Raw genomic sequence first — 21,160 nt, 5'->3', positions numbered from 1 at the left:
CTGGGTGTGTCCCCTCCCCCTCCGGCCTTACGCCCTGTGTTGCCGGGTAGGCTCCCGTGACCCCATATGGGACAAGCGGTTCTGAAAATGTGTGTGTGTGTGTTTGAAAACAATTTTCAAACACAATCTCAGAACCAAATAACCAAGATATTTTTGCTATATTATCAGCTTTTCAGTTATATTGCATATGTACCTGTATGTCAAAACTACATTCTGTACAAGATGCTTTCCTGATGTGTCGTAAGTATAGAATATACCAACAAGTTTACACTGCTTCCTCTTGAAGACTCTGACAGTTTTATTGCTGAAGTACAAACTTTATTGGAAAAAAATGTTATCACAATGAAAGTAATTGTCATATTCATTTTTGCATTATCATTATGCTTTCTCTTTCATTGCACTGTGTACTCTATATTTCGCTATTTTGGTTTGTGTTTTACTATATCTATCACTGGCCAACTTCAATTACAAAATAAGTTTGGATGTCCTTATTTTGCATTAAAGCACCACCTTATATTTTAATAAATAATTGTCAGTACTTCATGTAAACATCTTTGTTGATAAAACATATTGTTCTTCATTAGGGAAAACATGAAAAATCATCTCAAAGCAACATTTTAGGAACTTTACACTTAAGTTAATGGGCTGTGTTGCAGACCACGTGCTTGAATTATGAGCAATATAGTGAGAGCATTGGCTGTAGATCATTTAGACCCTCATGTTAAGAGCAGCGAGGGCAGAGCAGGCAAGATGCCCAGCAGGATGACAAACAGCTTGGAAAGCGAGGGTGCAGCCTGGCCATTGTCTCTAAGGGGCAGAAGGCAGTCGGTGTAGGGCTCGATGCAGGCCGCATAGGCCATGACGTGAGCGATATAGCTCTGCTCCTGCACACTGTGGAACAGGTGGGCCATGGGGCCCTTAGCAAAGATGACCACGTCCTCGGAACCGTGGGTCTCAGAATCGAGTGGAACGGCGGACTGCTGCATATAATCGTTACTCCCTGAGAAAACGAGAGGAAATGAGAGTAGAGAAAGAAGTCATTGAAGTAATTCTTACTCTTCACACATCCATCACAGGTAGTTACACACCCTAGCTGATATGTAGCATCACCAGTCTACCTGTACTTCATGTCTTGGGAGTATAGGAGGCCCCACCACACACACACACACACACACACACACACACACACACACACACACACACACACACACACACACACACCTTTCATGTGCACCCGCAAGCAGAGTTATTGCCACAAGGGGGCGACAATATCTCACTTAAATATAACGAGCGATCGACTCGACTCGACATTGCAACCATTGATTGGTTGACTGACTCATCCGAGTGCTTTCAGCAGAAAAAAAATCAAATTCAACATTTTTTTCTTTGCCTTTTGTAGCCTCATGAATAGTAGTGCTTGCTATCCATGAGCACCTCCTTACCTGCCACAGTGCTGTTCACTTCTTCGCGACTTCCGTTAATTACTTTGTATCCGGGTCCATTTCCATACAGAGCGGTGGTGAATGGCTTTAAGTCCTCTGCTGTCCGACTAGACAAACCTGAGAGAGACATTCATAAGACCAGTATAAATGGCACTATCTATCTATCTATCTATCTATCTATCTATCTATCTATCTATCTATCTATCTATCCATCCATCCACCAACCTACCTACCTACCTACCTACCTACCTACCTACCTTCCTACCTACCTAAAACGGGATTTCCTCTGGGAGAATGCCCTCCAAATGAGAACACGTGTGAGTGGTCAGCAGTGGCCACAAAAAGAGTGTCCAGCTCACTGGTCAGCTCCGTCGCCCTCTCGATAGCTCGGTCGAACTCCACAGCCTCGGTCAAAGCGTATTTTGCCTTGCTGTCATGGTGACCGTGGTCTATTCTTCCCCTTGCAGGGAACACATCAGAAGAGCAAATGGGAACACTGCTTACATGAGACTGCACACAACACATCCCACCTTTCCAGTGGGGTTTGAACTGGAACCTTTGAGCTGTGTTTTAAACAATTAAAATACTTTTTAGTGTCAGTCAAGTTGAAGAAAAAAAAATTCTCCCTTGCCCCTAACTATTATTAGTTTGACTGAAATGATGCTTCAGCAATGCACTAAAGAGGAAACCTGTACTTATCTTCAACAAAGAGGTAGAACCCTTCGGGGTTCTTCTTAAGGATCTTGATGGCTTTCTCTACCATCTCTGTAAGCGAAGGGTCCATTGTATTATTGCGATCCAGCTCATATCTTGTGTCCTTTGGCTCAAATAATCCTGGTAAAGCATGGGAAAAAAAACATACAAAGATATACAGATCATATCATTAAGTGGAGTAGAGGGAACATGTGAAGACACTGAAATAATGATGCACTGCTAAATAGTGCCTCTTCTGGCCATAAACAGAAATTACAACGGCAATTACAATGGCAAACTGGAAAAGACATACGTTTATTTATTTGGCTGAAAGTTTTTTCTAAAGCGACTCATAATGTTAAGTTACATATAATAATTTACCCATTCATAGGGCTGGGTAAAAGTTTTACTGAAACAATATTATGGTAAATACCTTAATCAAGGACACTATAGCTGGAGGTGGGATTCAAATCTGCAGCTTTTGGGGTCAAAGGTAGCAGTTCTAACCACTACGCTGCCAGCTGCACCCAATACAACACAATATAAATAAAATAATTTTGCATGTTATGAAACTGTTGAGGTGACCGATCAAAATGATCCCGTGGTCCCTGTACCTAATGTGTGTAAAATTTAAGCGATTCTACAGTTGCACATTTTACATTCCAAAGGGAGTTCTAGTTGAACAGCCTTCTAAATATGTGGAATTTCTTGTCAAATTAGTATAATGTTTCATTCAGACAGCTGTCACCTAGATAAATTCATTGAGCATTCTGGACACGAAACACAGGCATTTCAGCTGGATTCACCAGGAACATGGAACTTCAAACTTTGAAAATTACAGGAGACTAAAAGTTGCTCACTGATGCTCTTCAAAACGCACCCATCAGGTAGTCTGTTTCCCAGTCCTTCACAGCATCAAATTCAGCCTTATTCCACACGTATCTGGAATTCTACGATGAAGGAAACCATTACATAATAAGATAACAAAGAAAAAAAAACATGGCAAATATGATGTATAAGGAGTTGTAGTTCATCGTACTGGTTTCATGCTGAGCCACTCTGTGATGAGGTTCCTTTTATCTAAACGTTCTCCTGTCCTGGAAGAGTACTCAGGATCGTTTGTCTCCTTGGGTAACATATAGGCACGGCCTCCTCCCAAAATGACCTGGAACGGGATTTTTTTATATAGATAGTCAGCTGTGCGATGTAAGACATGACGGTAATATTTTAGGTGCATATAAAGACAGGTTCCATACAGAAGGCCAGATGTTATGTGCCAGTTATTCGGGTGTGTTATACAATGCAAAAAAAACAGTGCCCACATTTATGTCAGTATTGTGGATGAGCTGGTAGGCGATGTCTCGGCAGCCACCGTTCACTGCATCTTCAGGGAGGTCTGCATCGCTGTACCAATTCCGGTCAGCCACGTGGGCGTAGCCAGCAGCCGGGGAGGCGTGCTGTACCCGCGCTGTGGAGACGATGCCCACCGACTTGCCTGGAACATGGTACACAAAGTGTCCGCATTGTTTTCCGCCCAGGTTACATATAGTGCTATTCGATGACCTCTGACGCGGCACAGTCCGGTTGCCATTTTTACATTTTCACATATCTTTTTGAAAAAAAATCAAAAGAAAAAATGACCAAATTAAACAAAATTATTGCAATCATATCCTAAGGCTGAGCGATTCATTGCCTCACTCCAGAACACCTTTTACTTGTATGATGGAAAAAAGGTGTCTACATTATGATACGAAGATTATACGCAAACCTGGTGAAAAAACTGAACCGTGGACACGCTGGAGACGAGTGCTAAGACACGATTATTAAAAAGATAATTTCATGTTTATTTTGAATATATTCACCCAAATGAGTTTTATACACTAACTCTTGCACAGTTGAAATAAAAAGTGAAAAGACGCTATGGTTGTAAAACCTGCTGTCTTCAGGCTCAACGGGCCCTGATTTGAACCCCCTTTCCTATAGAACTGAAAGTTTTTCAGTTATGCAGACATTTCTCTCGGTAGAAATTACTTAAAATAATACATGTAGTATCAGATATGTAGAATGTACAATAAAGGAAATTTAGATTGGCACACAAATTTTTAAAAATTTTTTTTTTTTTTTACCACTACCCAGGAACTAGGCTAGATTTGGCAAAATATCCATGCCAGCCACAAATTACAAATGCTTGCTATTATTATTGTTGTTGTTGTTGCACTATATTAGACATACCTGCCTTCCTGGCTCTGTGCAGGACCGACTCGACCTCTTTGCCCTTGGTCATTTTACAGTCACTTCTTTTTACAGCGGCGCTGACACCCAGGGTGCCATAATTGGCTTTGACACCACACATGTATGCTGTCCCTGTACCCGCACTGTCCGGCATCTGCTGGTCTACATTGTAGGTCTGCGGGCACACAAGTGGAAAGCAAGGAAAATATGTATAGGTGGTACATGTGCGTATAGGTTCCTGTGGATGAGCCGCAGAAGAGGCTGACAGATTCACACATGCACACTCTAAGAGAGATACTTCTTTTTACAGCAAATGTGCTTAATAAAAATTTGTTTATGCATTTACAGCTATCCCCTGAGATAAAGCCATTTGGGTTATGAGAGACAGATTTTTCAAGGAGTTTAATTCAATGCCCCTTCTTGAGCTCATGAGGCAATCTGTTTCATTTAGATTTTTTAACGTAATAACACTGTTAGTTCTATTTCAGACGCGGAAAGGAAAAAAATCTGAGACACAGTCACAACACCACTAACCCTGAGTTTTCCGAATTTTAATTTTTCTTCGAAAGAAAGAAGCACCCGCCCTGGAAGACCATGGTGCAATTACTTTCAAGGAAGTATGAACTTCTAAGATGATTTCTAAGGCCATAGTTCAAGGTCAATTTAGATCTGAAGGACGAAACACAGGCATGTGGGTGTGAAGCCGGAGTGAATATTTAACCACTAACACTCTAGTAGTCAAAATTTATGCAAACTACATTTATGAGGACCGAGTTTCGATTTTACGCATCTCCTGGCAGTTGTCTGGCCTGTCGGAACCACGTCAAGGTGTTCGATGAATCTGAATGTATTTGTATTGTTTTCATTGATTTCTTTCGTACCGATCTTTTTTCGAATTAAAGGTTGAACTAATACAGCAACATTGGGTATCATCTGTATGAACATTCTGTTTGTGAGCGCTTCTTGAATGTATGGTACGGAGTGGCTACGAAAGAGCTGAAAGACCACAGGTAGACGGAGAAACTGCCACATTGCGTTAAGGTAACTAACGAACGACCGAAGTAGCTCGTGTCCATTTAATTGGGACTGAGAAATACCATTGACACATATGGTAAGTACATCTTCCACTGATGACAATTCACCTTAAGAAGGAGAAGAATTTCTCCCGATGCAAATTACTTTCCAAAATATATTTCTGCACATAAGGAAGGAAAACATCCTTGCGAAAAATCAGAATGTGATCTTTAAGTCCAGGACACTAGAGCGACACCCTGAAACCATGTACTAACGTATTTAGGTAACACTGCATGATGTGAATATTGCTGGGACCACAGTGTGGACTGTGGGGTGGTGCTGGTGTCACACCTTGGACAGGGCCACATAAGGAAAGGTGTCCATTTTCAGTGTGGTCTCCTCGCCCGACTTCCCTGCCATCTGTCCTTTGAGGATCCGAGCTGCCGTTACTGTGGTGACACCCATCCCTGGTGAAAATACATGCTTGAATCAGCTAAATCTGACACTGACACACCAAGCAGATAAAAGCCATTTTTTTCAGAGCAGCTTTGGACATACTAATGACCCAGCCTTGGTAATATACTCCCTTTCCACATGTAATTCTGGGATGCTTATCTTTTCTCGCATTTCTTCTCTCTCTGTGACAATCTACAGGAAGATCCCAAAGGTCAAGTTTTTTTGTCACTTTTACTACGGTTACAGAATGGTACAAAGAGCGTGTGCAGTGCTTTTGACAACATAAACACAGGAGTCAATGAGTGAAAGGCAGTTCTTGGTTAGATGTCCCATAATCTAAATTACAGTGGACTATAGAACAATGTAAAACTGAAGAGTTAATATTTTAAACCTTTTCCAAAATTCAGCTTTGTATACCTGCTTTACAAACTTCATTTACATAATGAATTAAGAGTTGATGGTAAACTGCCTTATTTGAGAAAACACAGACTCAGACAAATGCATAGACTTGTGGAGAGGAACAAAGTGGATTCTTCAAAAATGTGAGGTTAAATGGAGTAATGCGATAAAAAATAGAGTATATACGGGGCAGCAGGTCGTGCAGAGATTAGAGCTGCTGCCTTCCTCTCGCAGACATAGGTTTCAGTCCCAGCTCCTGTTGTAGTACCCTTGAGCGAGGTTCTTACCCTGAATTAAGACAGTAAAAATTGCTACACTGAGCCCATCATTGTAACTTGTTTAGGAGTTACATTCCAGCTACATAAAATTTTTTTTTATACATTTAAATAAATAAAGAAAATATATTAATAAATGCACATAATAAATAAATAAATAATTTTTCTCAGCACATATCTACTGGTTAGGATGAATACAATTGATTCTTTGTTTAGAATTTGTTTTTTGCTTTTGAATGAAGCTTCACGTGAGAACTGTTTGATATTTCAGTGGAGGAGATTTACACAGAAACGAGATTCTGCTCTTTCCTACACAGATCCAGAACAAACCCTTGAGTACATCAAAATGTTTCTTTTTATTTTTTTGCATTAGAATAAGTTTGCATGCATGACCTCAAGAAAGATCACCAGACGTATTTAGAAACAACCATTGGTGCTGGAGTGGGCTCTACAGGAAGAAAAGGGTAGGTCTCCTGTATGGCCAGCATTTCTTCTTACCATCTGTCATCTGAGCAGATGTTTCCACAAAGTGGCTCTTTAATGGTTAGTGGCTCTCTTTTCAATTCAGACATATTCACACAAATTCCAAAGACATGCGGTTCAGGTTTACCCATAGTGCGAGTGACAGAGAGAGTGTATTCCACTGATGTATGGATGAGTGACCCATCGTAAGTAGTGTATCTAGCAGTGTAAGTCACCGCGGTGAATAAGGTGTGTGGGCTGATAACACTACACAGAGTTCCTTGGAAGTCGCTTTGGAGAAAGCGTCTGCTAAATAAATAAATGTAATGTAAATTACAGGAACCAGTCTGGCCCTGGTGCTGATATCCCATCTTACTCACCATCCCCCAGGAAGAGGATGAGGTTCTTTGCCCGGTGCACGTTGGGCTTCAGGTCCAGTGCTACCCTGAGAGCTTCCTGCCCTTTCACATTCCAGAAACTGGGGTCCTGCTCCTCCTCTGTAGAACATGAATGTGTGCGTGAGACATAACCGATGTAATCAAGACAAGATCCTGCAAATAAACTATGGCCTTTCAATCCATCCTGCTACATGCACCAGGCTATGTCTTGAACATTATGTACAAACCATGTGGCAACATAAAAACAAACACTATATGCCTCTGTCTATACATTTTTTTCTTGTTTATTTTGAATTTTCCATTAAGTAAGCATATACATTTATTTGTCCCGGTCACATTCTCTGAACTGTATTCAGATAGATGTAAATTTCCTATATGTATGTACAAGTTAGAAATACAGCTGAAATGAAAACTTACGCAAGATTGCTGAAGTGGACAAATGAGCTGTGATAAAAAGAAATATTCCAGTAATCAGCTGGCTATGGTTGTATGCCATGGTGTGTGATTCAGTAATGCTTCATTGAATAAGACTCTCAGGAGGGCTTGTTGAATGCCTGTCGGTGCTTTAACAGCTGCTCAAAGGTCAAAGGGATTATATATTAACATGTCAGCAAAAGTTACTTATCAGTCCCTCAGAATAAAACATTTATTGCATGTAGTTTGGAAATATAGTACTGATGGAACAGCGCGTGCTGTTTACTCATATTTGAGTAAACTAACTCACTTGTCACCGCTTAATTAGACAAGTATATAAATGTTTTTGGTAACTATGAGTGGCTTGTAACAAGTACACACACATTATCTGAAACCGCTTGACCCATGCTGAGTAGGAGGGAGTCAGAGCCAAAGCCGGCAGCACAGCGCGTAAGGCTGGAGGGGGAGGGGATACACCCAGGACGGGACGCCACCGCACCACAAGGCACCCCAAGCAGGACTTAAACCCCAGGCCCACCGGAGAGCAGGACCCGGTCCAACCCACTGCACCACTACACCCCACTCTTGTAACAAATACACAAGGCATATTCTTAAATTTATCAGTTCATTCATTTTTTTAAACTTAGTTGTAAATCTGACTTTAGTAAGCAATGCTTCCCATAAAGAGGGGGGTGTGGTGGTGCGGTGGCGCAGTTGGTTGGACCAGGTCCTGCTTTCTGGTGGGTCTGGGGTTCGTGTCCCGCTTGGGGTGCCCTGTGACAGACTGGCGTCCCATCATGGGTGTGTCCCCTCCCCCTCCAGCCTTTCGCCCTGTGTTGCCGGGTTAGGCTCCGGCTCCCCGCGACCACATATGGGACAAGTGGTTTCAGACGATGTGTGATGTTTCCAATAAATACATGTTATATGTCATGGCTTGTTATTTGTTTTTATCTGAAACCTTGCGAAAACAATCTGGGTCTGTCTTCAGAATAGAGCACTGTGCCAGAATACATTGCATGATAATATTATTTATACGATATAAATTCTGCTAGTAATGAATAATGTTAATCTGCCACATAATACATTCTTATAGTACTACAGGCTTGGACCATGTTTCTTTTTTACTTCTCTATTTACTTGAGTTGTGAAAGCTGCTGTATTTGGTCATGATGCTGCCACATCGTCCTTATCCTGTTCCGCTAAAACCTTTTCAAGCCCACAAATGTATTTTAAGTGAGGTTTATGGCATTTTCCTCCAAGCCACTAAACGACTACTGCGAGCATGTAATCAAAAAGCATGTACAATTATGGCATGAAGAGTCGTGTGACAAAAAAGGCTGCAATATATTTCGTCAGCATGTGGCTGCATAAACACAACATTGGAGATGGTGCTTAGTGATGTTATTACACAGGACAAAGGAACAAGTGGCACTAGGTAAAATGTATTTTTAGATATAATTTGAAGAGATTACAGAAGTGCACTGAAGAGATTACAGAAACCTTTGGAGCTGTGAAAGAGAACCGGGAGACGCAGTGCCAGGTCCACATCCAGACTCGGACCAAAGGTACATCACCTGGGGATCCTTGAACTGTTTTACACAGCCTGTGATAGCCATCCCTAAAGCATTACAAACCTTGAAGACTTCGGGATAACTGTCCGGTGATCTTAAATCCACCTTCCAGAAGGAAATATCTTTAAACAGAATCAATAAAAACAGATTCCAAATAAAAGTGTTTTATTATTCAAAACGATTATTCTAACTAAACGGAACACAGGGAAAAAAAAGACAATGGAACGCTCCCGGGTTAAACGAAAGAATTAAATTGGTTCGGTCCAAATGACTTTTCCCATTCCTTTTATGTGTTTTATGCATTGATGTTTCTGAATTTTAAAAACTTAAGAGAATTAAAGTTATTTGAAGTATCCCTATACAAAACACATTTGTTGAGAAACTTAAAAACACAACCCCGTTATTTGATCGTGGCGAACAGGCTCAGAGGAATGTTATTTATTGAACTGACATTTAAAAGGACTTCTGACATTTAAATGCTTAGATTCCGTTTAAATATTTTATGTTCTTAAGTTTGATCTCTGTTTGACCTCATTAATAGCATGGGCATAGTCACGCAATATTTACATGACAAAATGACTTTTGCAAAAACTCCACCTGAACAACAAAAGAATCTGCTCGTCTGCAGTTGGCTCTTCCGCTCTGCAAAGAAGTTCATCCAAGGATTGTGGTGAATCTCTAATGCCATGAAGGAAAAAGTCTGGCGTCTCGCATTGACCAAAAAAGTCTGGAATTTGGACGTAATGGGACACGTTAAGTAGTGAGAAACCACGGCCCACAAGAAGGAGCCGCACAGGACATGCCTGAGCAAAGATCTCCATCTCACATGTGCAGGAGGTTGCACTGAGGGCTGGGAAGAGAAGGTCTGATGAAGGGATCGAGGGGTGTATGGTCATGTGGATCCGAGCCAGATTATTGTATTGAGGAAGAAAATCCCCCAGGGGACAGAAGCTCTGGATCCACCAGAGCCCGGTGTGTTTGGAGGACAGTCAGTGTAGGGCTCCAGGCAGGCAGCGTAGGCCAGCACGTGGGCCACGTAGTTCTGCTCCTTCACCCCATGGAAGAGGTGGGCCATGGGACCCTTGGCATAGATAGCCACATCCTCTCCACCGTGTGTCTCTGAGTCCAGGGGTACAGCGGCCTGCTGCATGTACTCCTCATCCACTAGGATCACAGAGAAAGAGTTAATAAGGAGGGGGATCAAGACACCAGAAAGGCAGAGAAAACTCAGAGGGAAACACCAACACAGATATCTCATGGTGTGTATGTGATGGTTGACATCGGCATGGAGGCTTGACATATATCGCAGTTGCATCAAAACTACAGGGTCATGCTTCTGAACCTGGCCTCAGGCCTGGCTGCATGAAACCTAAATGTGCTCCATTTGTTTTTGTCATAAACTATGACTTGAACACATGGCGCTCATTGGAATCAGTGGAGCCAGATTACATTTTATGTCTGATTCTGATTCTTGATAATGGATGGATGGATGGATGGATGGATGGATGGATGGATGGATGGGTGCGTGGGTGGCCAGTGTAAAGTAGAGACTTACAGTAATCCACAGAGGTGATGTTTCCTCGTGTTCCGTTTACATGCATGTATCCAGGTCCGTTGGCATACAATATACTGGTAAAGGGCATCATGTCATCTGCCTTCTTGGGGGCCAGGCCTGCCAAAAAGAACAAAGAATCTTTTGTATTTGGAAAAAGGAACAAAGAAATTAAAAGAAATTAAAGAAAATGAAAAATTATTTGCGCTATCAAAGCTCGAGTTACAGCACAATATGGATTTTATTATTAAGCTTTTCTAAGAGGCTCCAGAATTCTGCCAGGATAATAAACCATACCAAAGATTGGGTTTCCCCGGGGGGTGTTTCCTCCAAAAGTGAAGACGTGAGAGTGGTCAGCAGTGACAACGGTGAGGGTGTCTGACTCATCAGTCAGCTGGGAGGCACGCTGAACCGCACGGTCAAACATCACCACTTCTGTCAAGGCTAGCTTGGCGATGCCATCGTGATGCCCGTGGTCGATTCTCCCTCTTACGCCACAAAAACATAGAGCAGTTGGTAAACACTATGGCTTGCACCGTTTGATTTGACCATAATAACATTTAAGTATGAGCGATGCTACTCATGATCCTTATGGGTGACTGATGGCTGCGAGTGATCTGTTTTGTGGGCTAGACAGAACACATTACTTCGCAATTGCTGTTTCGTACCTTGTAATTTGAAGTGTGGTTGAGATACAACGATTTACCCATTTATACAGCTCGGCAATTTTTACTGTATCAGTTCAGAGTCAGTACCTTGATCAAGAGTAGTACAGCAGAAGATGAGGTTTGAATCTGGTGCCCTGATACATGTACTGAATCTAGCGCCAGTCGGACTGTCAGGTTGCAGCACGGCGGTTAACGCACTGACTCGTGGTACTCGGACAGGAAATTACTTCAAAATACACAAGCGTGCCGTGGAGTCTACTGTGCACCTGCCAATGGTACTTTTTCTAAAACACACTGTAGAAATCCTTCTGTATCATTCTATCCCGCAGTTTTAAATCCCAGCACATGCTTTTTTTGTGAATTGAACAGATTTCTGGGCTAGTTTCCCACATAAAGCGAGTGAAGCCTCCACAAGAAGCTTTGAGTGCTGTACTTATCTTCCACAAAGAGGAAGAAGCCTTTGGGGTTCTTGCTGAGGATCCGAATGGCTTTCTCTGTCATGTCAACAATAGACGGGTCCCGAGTTCTGTTACGAAACAGCTCAAACCTCATGTCTTTGGGCTCAAACAGACCTGAAAGAGGGACATGAACACTTCAAGACATTTCTCTGGTGGCTCTGCGCTGTTTCCTTTGTTCATAAGGCGGTGTAGCTCTCACACTGTCCTAGCAAGTACTCTAGCTTACAGATATAATATTTATAATTTATTACTATATCTGAAAAGAACATGTTTTACACTGGGTAGGCGTGTTAGTAATGCATTACTTAATTCTCTAAGATACAAGAATTTTCTGTATATTTATTTTAATGGTTTTTTCTTCACGTCACTGCACTTCTTCACTTCACTTGCATTTCCACACCCAACCATCAGCGGACAGTAAAAAGAATTCAAAACAACATAGGAGTGTGGGAACACCTTCCTTCAACACCTTCCTTCAACACCCTTCCAGTGTTTACAGGTCTGTTTGTAAAGCAAACTGAAACTGACCAGATGCTGATGATTACTGCACAAATGTCAAATTAACAAAAGATAATAAAAGTCCTGCAATGGACTTGCATCCCATTCATGGTGTTCCCTGCCTCACATTCTATGTTTTCAGGATAGACCCTACATACAGGATGAATGGTTGATGAGAATGGAAAGAAAAAATAAAAAAGTTTTTAATTCATCCAGGCCTTAGCAGAGATTTTCTAACAGAAACTATCCTGTGGGACAGCTGCATGAAACCTTTATTGATTGTGAAGTAGTCTCTGGATTTATAAACAAGTCAAGTTATGAAAAGACATCAGGTCCTAGTTACGTCTGTAAGCTGAGGCTCATGTGCACAATTATACAAACATCCGTGTACGTGTGAGTGCGTGCGTACATGGCATTACCCATGAGGCGGTCAGTGGACTTCACATCTACAGCATCAAACTGCTCCTTGTGCCATACATACTGGGCATTCTTTCCCTGAAATATAGAAAAGGTTAGATACCAAGACACCATATCAGGCAGCAACAGAAATCAGTGGCGTTTCCACAATTTTCATCTTTGAATCTGGATTCCATTACACCTTAACAAAGGACGTCTTCAGCATTTAATGAAAGATGGCGCGATTAAGTAATTTTTGAGTACCTGCCTGGCCTTCAACCAGACATCAACAAGGTTCTTTTTGTCCTTGCGGTGCCCTTGGCGGGAATTGGAGGAGGGATACTCAGGGTCAGGAGTGCCCTTCGGGGTCATGTACATGCGCCCACCGCCAAGGATAACCTGTGAAGGAGGCCACATTAGTACTGAGCACCCCCGGATGATGGCCATGTATTACATATTACAGTCTTGCGGTACAGCAGCCTGGAGACACCCTGGCAGTCCGAGCGGCTGGTGGGTGCGTACGTCGATGTCAGTGTTGGAGATGAGCTGCATGGCGATGTCGGTGCAGCCCTCCCGTCGGGCACTGGACGGCATGTCGGCATCACTGTACCAGCTGCGGCTGACCGAGTGGGCATACGCGGCGGCTGGCGAGGCGTGCTGCACGCGGGTGGTGGTCACGATGCCGACTGACTTGCCTGCAACAGACGCAGCGCGTGGCCGAGGAGCCGACGCCCACACAGAGACCACGCACATTCCCTGCTCTTCACTCAGCTGCTGCTTGGTGCCACATTTATACACATAGATAGAAATTCACAGTAGAGTCTCGATTATCCGACCTAAACGGACACAGCAATGAACTGGATAAAAAAAAAAAAACCAGATGATACGGGACCATATGCAAGATAAGGATTATTTGGAAACCGATTGTTTCATAGGTTCGGTAATAAAATAAGAAGCTTTAAAAACCTTCATATACAGGTGGTCCCCGATTTACGTTGGGGTTACGTTCCGCGAAACCCATCGGAAGTCGAAAATATCGTAATTCGAAAATGCATTTAATACACCTAAAACACACCTCTACGTGACAGACTGAGAGATGCGGATCGCTGCCACCGCCCAGCATCCCAAGAGAGAATCGCACCGCATATCGCTTGCCACGGAAAAAATCTGAATTCAAAATTCAAAGTACGGTTTCTACTGAATGTCTATTGCCAGCTCACCATCGTCGTAAAGTTGAAAAAAGCGTAAATCGGGGACCACCTGTATTCATTTAAAACCATAGTAATCATTATTTCGATGTTTTTTAAAATAAATCCTAAACACGTAATTTACGGAGTTTTTTCATTCTTATGATTCAGCATACATACAACAGACAAAAGTCAAAAAAGGGAAATTAAGGAAATGAGTCTCTGTGTGGAGTAAGATGTTTTGAGATTGGACAGGTTTTCATACAAAGGCATTTTCCAAGGAAAAAAAAACCTTTATAAGACATAAGGCCAGATAATGAAGAACGAGATAATCAGGACTCTACTGTACTCTATTACTCAACTCTACCGTACTCAAAAACGTATCTCCAAAGCGACTTATAATAAACTAGTTTTTAGCTAACACCTTGTTCTAAGGTGACATAACATTTATTCTTACTAACTCATGGACATGTGTTCTACAGCTTCATAAATAAACTTATTTTACATTAGATGGCTAGGAACACAACTTATTAATCAGGCATTTGGGGGATTCAAATGGCCTTAAATATTGAGAGGCTCTAATCCAACCCTCATACCGCGATGAAAGAAATTAACATTAACCGACTCGATTTAAACTTCAGATAATCTCTCAAGAATTCTTTATTGGTCATGCAAATAACACGGTGCTCCGCCATGGATTTAAAAGCAATTATCTTCTCAATTTTGCTTCCAATGACTCCCACACCCACTGAAAGCCATTATTCTTATCTAGCTTTATGCAGCATTATCTTTTTATGTCTTTACTGCCGATACGTTCAACGTTAATGCATACGATCAGCAAAAATGACGTGAGAGGGCAGCTTAATCTTCAGAGACAACCTGATATTAGACGAACATAAAGCCAAAGTATGCGCGTAAGCTCTCGTGTCCCGCGTGACCCTAACCCGCGTCTGCTTACCTTGTGCTTTCGCGCGGTGCAGCACAGAGGACACCTCGTTGCCGAACGTGGTGTTGCACTCGTAAGGCGAGGAGGCGGCACTCAGGCCCACTGTCTTGCTGTTGGCCTTGACGCCGCAGTGGTAGGCCGTGGCTGTGCTCGCGCTGTCTGCCACCTGCTTGTCCACGCTGTACGTCTGTCCGTGGGACACGAATTGGCTGTTGCATCTGCCCGAGTCGCTCAACACATGTCCAGCATTTTCAATATTGTACAATTGCATAACAGGATTAGGGTCAAGGTCAGGACACATAAGATCTGAGCACCATTACAGGGTAACAGATAGAGCAAATGGCAAGCCGTCACATATTATATATTTGCGGAGGACGTGGCATATTAAAGTAAACAGTTTTACTAAAATTATTCTTGTTGCAATAGTAATAACAATAATAATACATGTTTTTGTGGGCTGCAGGTAGTGTAGTGTTTAGAGCTGCTGCTTTCCCTTCAAAAGCCCAAAGTTCAAATCCCACGTCTTGCTGTAATACCCTTCATTGTGGTATTTACCCTGAATTGACACAGTAAAAATTCCTTACTGCATAAATGGGTACATCAGCATAGTTGACCTAGAAAAAAGCATCACCCAAATATGTAAATGTACCAGGAACAATCGCTAACAATAACATCTGAATGATTCCTCTTTGTTTCGTGCCAACTTGTTATTTTTGCTGAAGGTTGCAAATAAATCAAGTAAAAGCACTTTTGAACACACTGAGCGCGTACATGCATAGTGTACGTACGTGTGGAAAAACATAGCCCTCCGTGAGACTGCGAGCAGCAGATGACTATGCTCTCATCTCACCTCGTCTCCTGTGTGTCCGGTGCCCTGCGGCTGCCATACCTTGGAGAGGGCGAGGTACGGGAAGGAGTCCATGGCGAGTACCGTCTCCTCTCCCGGGTGACCCTCCATCTGTCCTCGCAGGATGCGTGCGGCAGACACGGTCGAAACGCCCATCCCTGCAGAGCAGCGGCAGAGCTCGGCCTCAGCGAGACTACCATCTGCAGCCGAAGCCCTCCCGGACACCGCGCCCTTGCTTGAAAACTGGGTTTGCTGAATTTCCCCCCGGCATAATTGCATTTTATTTATTTGCCAGACAGCTATCAGAGTCAGTAAAACAAACACAAAAGCAAAAGACTATCGTATTCCCATACCCATTTTAGGTTTTACATATAATTATTATTCTAGATTGGAATTAGGCACCTGCTCGAATTTAGAGCAACCCAGACGTTGTCTGAAACAACAAGAGATATCACAGATGATATATATGTTCCTCTGTAGATTGAGTTCAAGAAAGTAAGGGTCTTGATATTGTATGTCCTCATCATTATTTATTTCAGCATCATAAATTATTTAGTGTAACAGCAGCAAAGGTAAAGGTGAGCAATTGCAGTCCTCGGGGAGCACAGATTGTGCTCCTTCTAAGTGTTTTCTTGCAGCTGTTATCTGGATTGAAAGTCAGGTCAGGTCACTTGGTGGCGTGAAGTGCAAATTAAGCGCTAATCGACAGGAATCTCTCAAACTTGCTGCATCTGTTCATTGGCGATGTCGCGTGAAGGGTGTCACACCGGGCAGCTCAATGTGCCAGAATCTGGGCCTTGTGTTTTTGTTTACTGCCGCAATCCAAGAAACGCATGACTCACAAGAAAGTTAGAGTTAGATCTGAATCCAGATCTTTGTTGAAATTCTGACGTAGCCATCGACCGACAATGAAGCCCTTGTGAATTTGATGGTATCGGGTAGCTTGCAGTGCCTTATTGCTGCTCCCAAATCAGAGGACACAATGCTGCAGAGGACAGGTTTATGCAAATAAGCTGGGATTTTGTCCAGTTAGACACAGTATCCCTCTAATGACGCGGTGTCCGCGATGGTGAGTGGTTACCATCCCCCAGGAATAAGATGATGTTCTTGGCTCGGTGGGCCTGCGGGCGAAGTTTCAGCGCAGCCTGCAGGGTCGCCCTGGCTTGGGTGTTCCAGTAAGAGGGATCCTGTTCTTGGTCAACTGCTCCAGCGAGAAAAAGAAGACAGGGAGGACCTGTCACCCAACCAGTCCTTCAGAATCTCCAGAATGCTCAAGGGGGAATCATTATTGTTACTATTATTGAGCTGACACCTTTGTCCAAGGTGACTTGCAATGCTCTACTAGCTTAAGAAGCACAATGAGGAGTACTTGTATCACCTTCTGGATGCCCGTCCACCCACCCGCCACATGCTTTTCAGTCATCGCAATGCAAATAACAAGAAGAAGATCCTTCCAGTCCCATCCCGAATGTTGTGCAGTGAAAGCGCCACCCACTCCAAGTCCAGCCCTGAGGTCACCTGAGAAGCGCTTCTGCGCAAGTGTTCCCCCCCACCCACCTACCACGCAGATGCTCCACAATAGCGCTGCTGGATAGCTCACCTGTGCGCTGGCACGCACCTGGGCCACCGAGAAGGAGGGAGCCCAGGAGAAACCATCCACAAGCGCAGCGCCGTGCCATCTGCATTGCTGCCTGGAGCACCTCCCTGAGCCGCTCGGGAGGAGAGTGCCTCCGCGCACCTCCAGCCGGGGCCTTTTAAAGGCCGGCTCTGTTGGAAGGGAGGCCCCCGGCAGCTCATAGGCTCAGAGCGGAGAAAGGGGAAGCCTGGACCACACAAGACTCAAGCACAACGTACTCGGACGAGACCCTGATTCATAAACCGACCCCGTGTTTTGGTTTTCAGCACTGCTTCCCTCCTCAGGCACGTCCTGAAATTGAAAGGAAGCTTTCTGATGTGGCCGGCACTCTAAACGTGTGTTTTTATGCCTCGGTTATGATGAATGAAAAAAATTGGTTTCTATTGGCATATTCTTATCCCGAGGCTTTTTTTCTTTCCAAGGTAAAACAGTGTAATATATTAGAGACGGTTATTATTATACTTTTGTGGATCATTTAAAACCAAGTGAAGACTTAAATAAAAGAAAGAGATGAACAAAGGTAAAATAAACAGTGCCGATGCATCGACCTTTTTTCTGTCTGTTGTTTAAACCTTAAATAACAGCTACCGCTGTAAACTTGAATGCACTTGGTTGGAAGTATGGTCTGCTGCATTCTTCTCTCGTGAGATAATGGAGACCGAGTGTACTATAAAACTATTTTACGCAAACGCTAGCCTTTGTGTGAGCCACGAGCAGGTTCGAGCCAACAGGTCGGTTTCGGCAAACAGGCTGGGAAGCTCACCGGCAGCGGTTCGGCTCGACGCGTCAGACGAGACATCGGTTCTCCCTGGGGGGATCTCAGCTCTGCTGCCTGTGAGTCACGGCAATGAATCAGACCTCCAGCACGTCTCTGAGCACGTGTGGACGATCAAACCGTTAGGAAAACCAAAAAAAAAGGAAGTGACCATCGCAGGGGGTAAGGCCTCACACGATGCGGCCTCCCCGCACGAACCAAAACATGAACAGGGGAGCTCAAGGCGGCTCAGACGGGCACGCCAGGACATTGTTTTAGCAGGATTAATGTGACGGGAGGCGGCTGGAACAGCGACTGGCTGCGGTACGCAGGGTCTGCAGTGCGGTTCCGTCTCAGAACTTTCAACGTGCAATCACATGAGATCCACATGTTGCCGAAGACTGAGAAGAGCTCTCAGATGACAGTGCTGACTGCGCTCCAGGGAACGCGTGGGGTTAAGACTCAGAGGCCTTACTTTGAAAAGTGTCTGTGTTAACATTGTCAGTACTAATGTGTGATTTATAAACCCAGATGTCACATAGCATAATCCCACAGGGTTGAAAACTGAAAGCCCCTTATGGAATATTTTATCAGTCATATTTTTTAGTCACTACATATGGGAGAAAGATCAACTCTAAGCAAACTGACAGATACCATATATACATATATACAGTATATATGTGCAGGAAGTATTGGGCACAAAGATGAGGTGGGGTATTCCCTAGACAGGATGGCAATCCACCACAGAGTTACCAGACACACACACACACACACACACACACACACACACACAGAGTCACTCATCCATATCCACAGTATAGTCAATTTAGTGTCACCAATTATACATGCAGTGTTATTCAGTAGGGGGCGCGGTGGCGCAGTGGGTTGGACTGGGTCCTGCTCTCTGGTGGGTCTGGGGTTCGAGTCCCGCTTGGGGTGCCTTGCGGCGGACTGGCGTCCCATCCTGGGTGTGTCCCCTCCCCTTCTGGCCATACGCCCTGTGTTACCGGGTAGGCTCCGGTTCCCCGTGACCCCATACGGGACGAGCGGTTCTGAAAATGTGTGTGTGTGTGTGTGTGTTATTCAGTATATATGTGGAGGATCTCTCTCTCTATATATATAAAATATTTCCAGCTATTCTTCTTACAAAAGCCTTCTTCCATGAAGTACATTTCAAATGACTTTTTTCTGGCCGACCTGTGCGGTCCTGGATTCCGCCCGATATGTTACCTCCTCCTCTATCTCGTTCTCCTTGGTACCTCTTATTAATGCCCATTACTACCAGAAACAAACCGACATGGGTCAGGTCAGTCTTTAGGTTCCGGTCCAAACTGGACCCTTGTTAGAAGATGAGAACATGCTGGGAACACTAAGCAATAGGAGGCGCTTTGAGCTGACACAGTCACAGATGTGTGTAATCCCCTGACTTTGGAGTCACAACACACACAGACAAGGGCCATGAGTTCAGGAAATTCTTTCGCATATATCTTCACGGAAGGACGACTGGGCTGTAAATCTGAATCAGTTAGAATCAAGGCGCTATAAACCGCTGACATCTCATAACAGCAATGCCCTTGGCGACATCTGAAAGGAGTGGATAGATGCCAAGATGTTAGCTGCGATGCGGTTGCACAACAGCCTTATAAATCCTTCACTCATACAGTCAGCAGGGACAAGGACATCGTCCAACTTTTTAGAGCATCTAAAATGAAACTGAGAAGCAAGGAAAAGCCATAATGGCATTGATTGATTGCTATCTGGCTACACCTGGTGCTTCCCTTTTTTCAGACCTTACCTTGTGATTTTGCTTTGATCTCAAGAGGCCCTACATGACAATGAAAATTCTGGTAGACATTGTGCAATAGCATGCTTTGTGGGACGTGGGAACTGAAACAACATCCAGTCTTTAAGTCCAATATAGGGGACAAAATCATTCCGCGAGATGCAAAACATGTACTTGGCTTGTAATTTAGGGATCATTACCAGTTGGAAAATAAATCAGACTTACCTCCAACAGCAAGACTGATTTGACCAACCACAATAAGAAACTTTCTTAGTCCGTCTTCCAGCCTCATTTTTCACTCGTTCTATTCCAGAATACCTTCCAGTGGATCCCTTTTGGGTCAGTCTACAGTGCTTTCCAACCTTCCATCTTGTGAGAGTACCACCAGAATTGCTTGCCACACATTTCGCTTCGAGGGATTACAGAAATAACGAATGGATGGTGCAGATCAGTTCCTTCTTTTTCTTCTACTTGGCAAGAGGAAAGAAAAAAGGAGAGAAAATCACGACAATGATGAAAATTCCCTTACTGGAGTCAAGAACATCCAAGAGTTTTCAAAACATGTTCCTTGCTGTTCGCGCTTCCATCTTAAGGTGATGGAAAACCAATCTGCAGGCTTCTTCAGGCGCCGTCCTTCTTGTGCATTTTCATCTCGCCTCTTTGGACCGAAACGGCCCGGGGGAGCTGATGAATTGCCACGTGAGGCCTATGGGTGAGTTTGAGGAGGAGCTGCTGGGGAGTGTTGGTCTGACGATAGTCTGAAACAAATTAGTCTCGCAGATGAGTGATGAGCAACATAATCGTTATGAGAAGTTTGGTATTCTCCAAAATGAAAGAGAATGCACGGCACTCCAGTCCTCCCACACAACGAGACTTTCTCTGCACTCCATGTTTGCACGTACTGGAAAAGAGTCCTCATCAAGATGCACTTAACATGCGAACGCAGTCTCCAAACTCGCCGTGTGTCTGCTGAACAGAGAGAAGTTGTTCCACAAAAAGCCACTTCAAATACTATTGCGGCTAACACGACAGTTTAACAAAGTGGAGCAGGCACAACAACACGAAGCACAAGAGCAAGT

At 43.7% G+C, this 21,160-nt stretch overlaps 2 protein-coding genes across 3 annotated transcripts; both read right to left on the bottom strand.

Moving 5' to 3' along the window:
- Window positions 1-309: 309 nt before the first annotated feature.
- On the bottom strand, window positions 310-7,896 carry alpi.2 (alkaline phosphatase, intestinal, tandem duplicate 2). Its single transcript, XM_018757052.2, has 11 exons — window positions 7,789-7,896; window positions 7,354-7,470; window positions 5,733-5,848; window positions 4,368-4,542; window positions 3,458-3,630; window positions 3,175-3,300; window positions 3,016-3,085; window positions 2,142-2,276; window positions 1,712-1,903; window positions 1,443-1,559; window positions 310-1,000 (listed from the first exon to the last, which is right to left on the bottom strand). The coding sequence occupies exons 1-11, from the start codon at window positions 7,865-7,867 to the stop codon at window positions 717-719; spliced, it is 1,584 nt and encodes a 527-aa protein (XP_018612568.2). The 5' UTR covers window positions 7,868-7,896; the 3' UTR covers window positions 310-716.
- Window positions 7,897-9,564: 1,668 nt separating this feature from the next.
- On the bottom strand, window positions 9,565-20,491 carry alpi.1 (alkaline phosphatase, intestinal, tandem duplicate 1). 2 transcript variants are annotated; one of them, XM_018757038.2, is made up of 11 exons: window positions 20,307-20,491; window positions 16,990-17,109; window positions 15,951-16,066; window positions 15,074-15,248; window positions 13,451-13,623; window positions 13,193-13,327; window positions 12,952-13,027; window positions 12,014-12,148; window positions 11,206-11,397; window positions 10,912-11,028; window positions 9,565-10,520 (listed from the first exon to the last, which is right to left on the bottom strand). In XM_018757038.2, the coding sequence occupies exons 1-11, from the start codon at window positions 20,371-20,373 to the stop codon at window positions 10,249-10,251; spliced, it is 1,578 nt and encodes a 525-aa protein (XP_018612554.1). In that variant the 5' UTR covers window positions 20,374-20,491; the 3' UTR covers window positions 9,565-10,248. The 2 variants fall into 2 exon arrangements, with proteins under 2 accessions (XP_018612554.1, XP_018612553.1); XM_018757037.2 differs by lacking the exon at window positions 20,307-20,491 and adding an exon at window positions 17,509-17,623.
- Between the last annotated feature and the right edge of the window lie 669 nt (window positions 20,492-21,160).

The sequence above is a fragment of the Scleropages formosus genome, chromosome 8, assembly GCF_900964775.1.
Source record: "Scleropages formosus chromosome 8, fSclFor1.1, whole genome shotgun sequence".
NCBI lineage: Eukaryota > Metazoa > Chordata > Actinopteri > Osteoglossiformes > Osteoglossidae > Scleropages > Scleropages formosus.
This window is presented reverse-complemented; position numbering and strand designations above follow the sequence as displayed.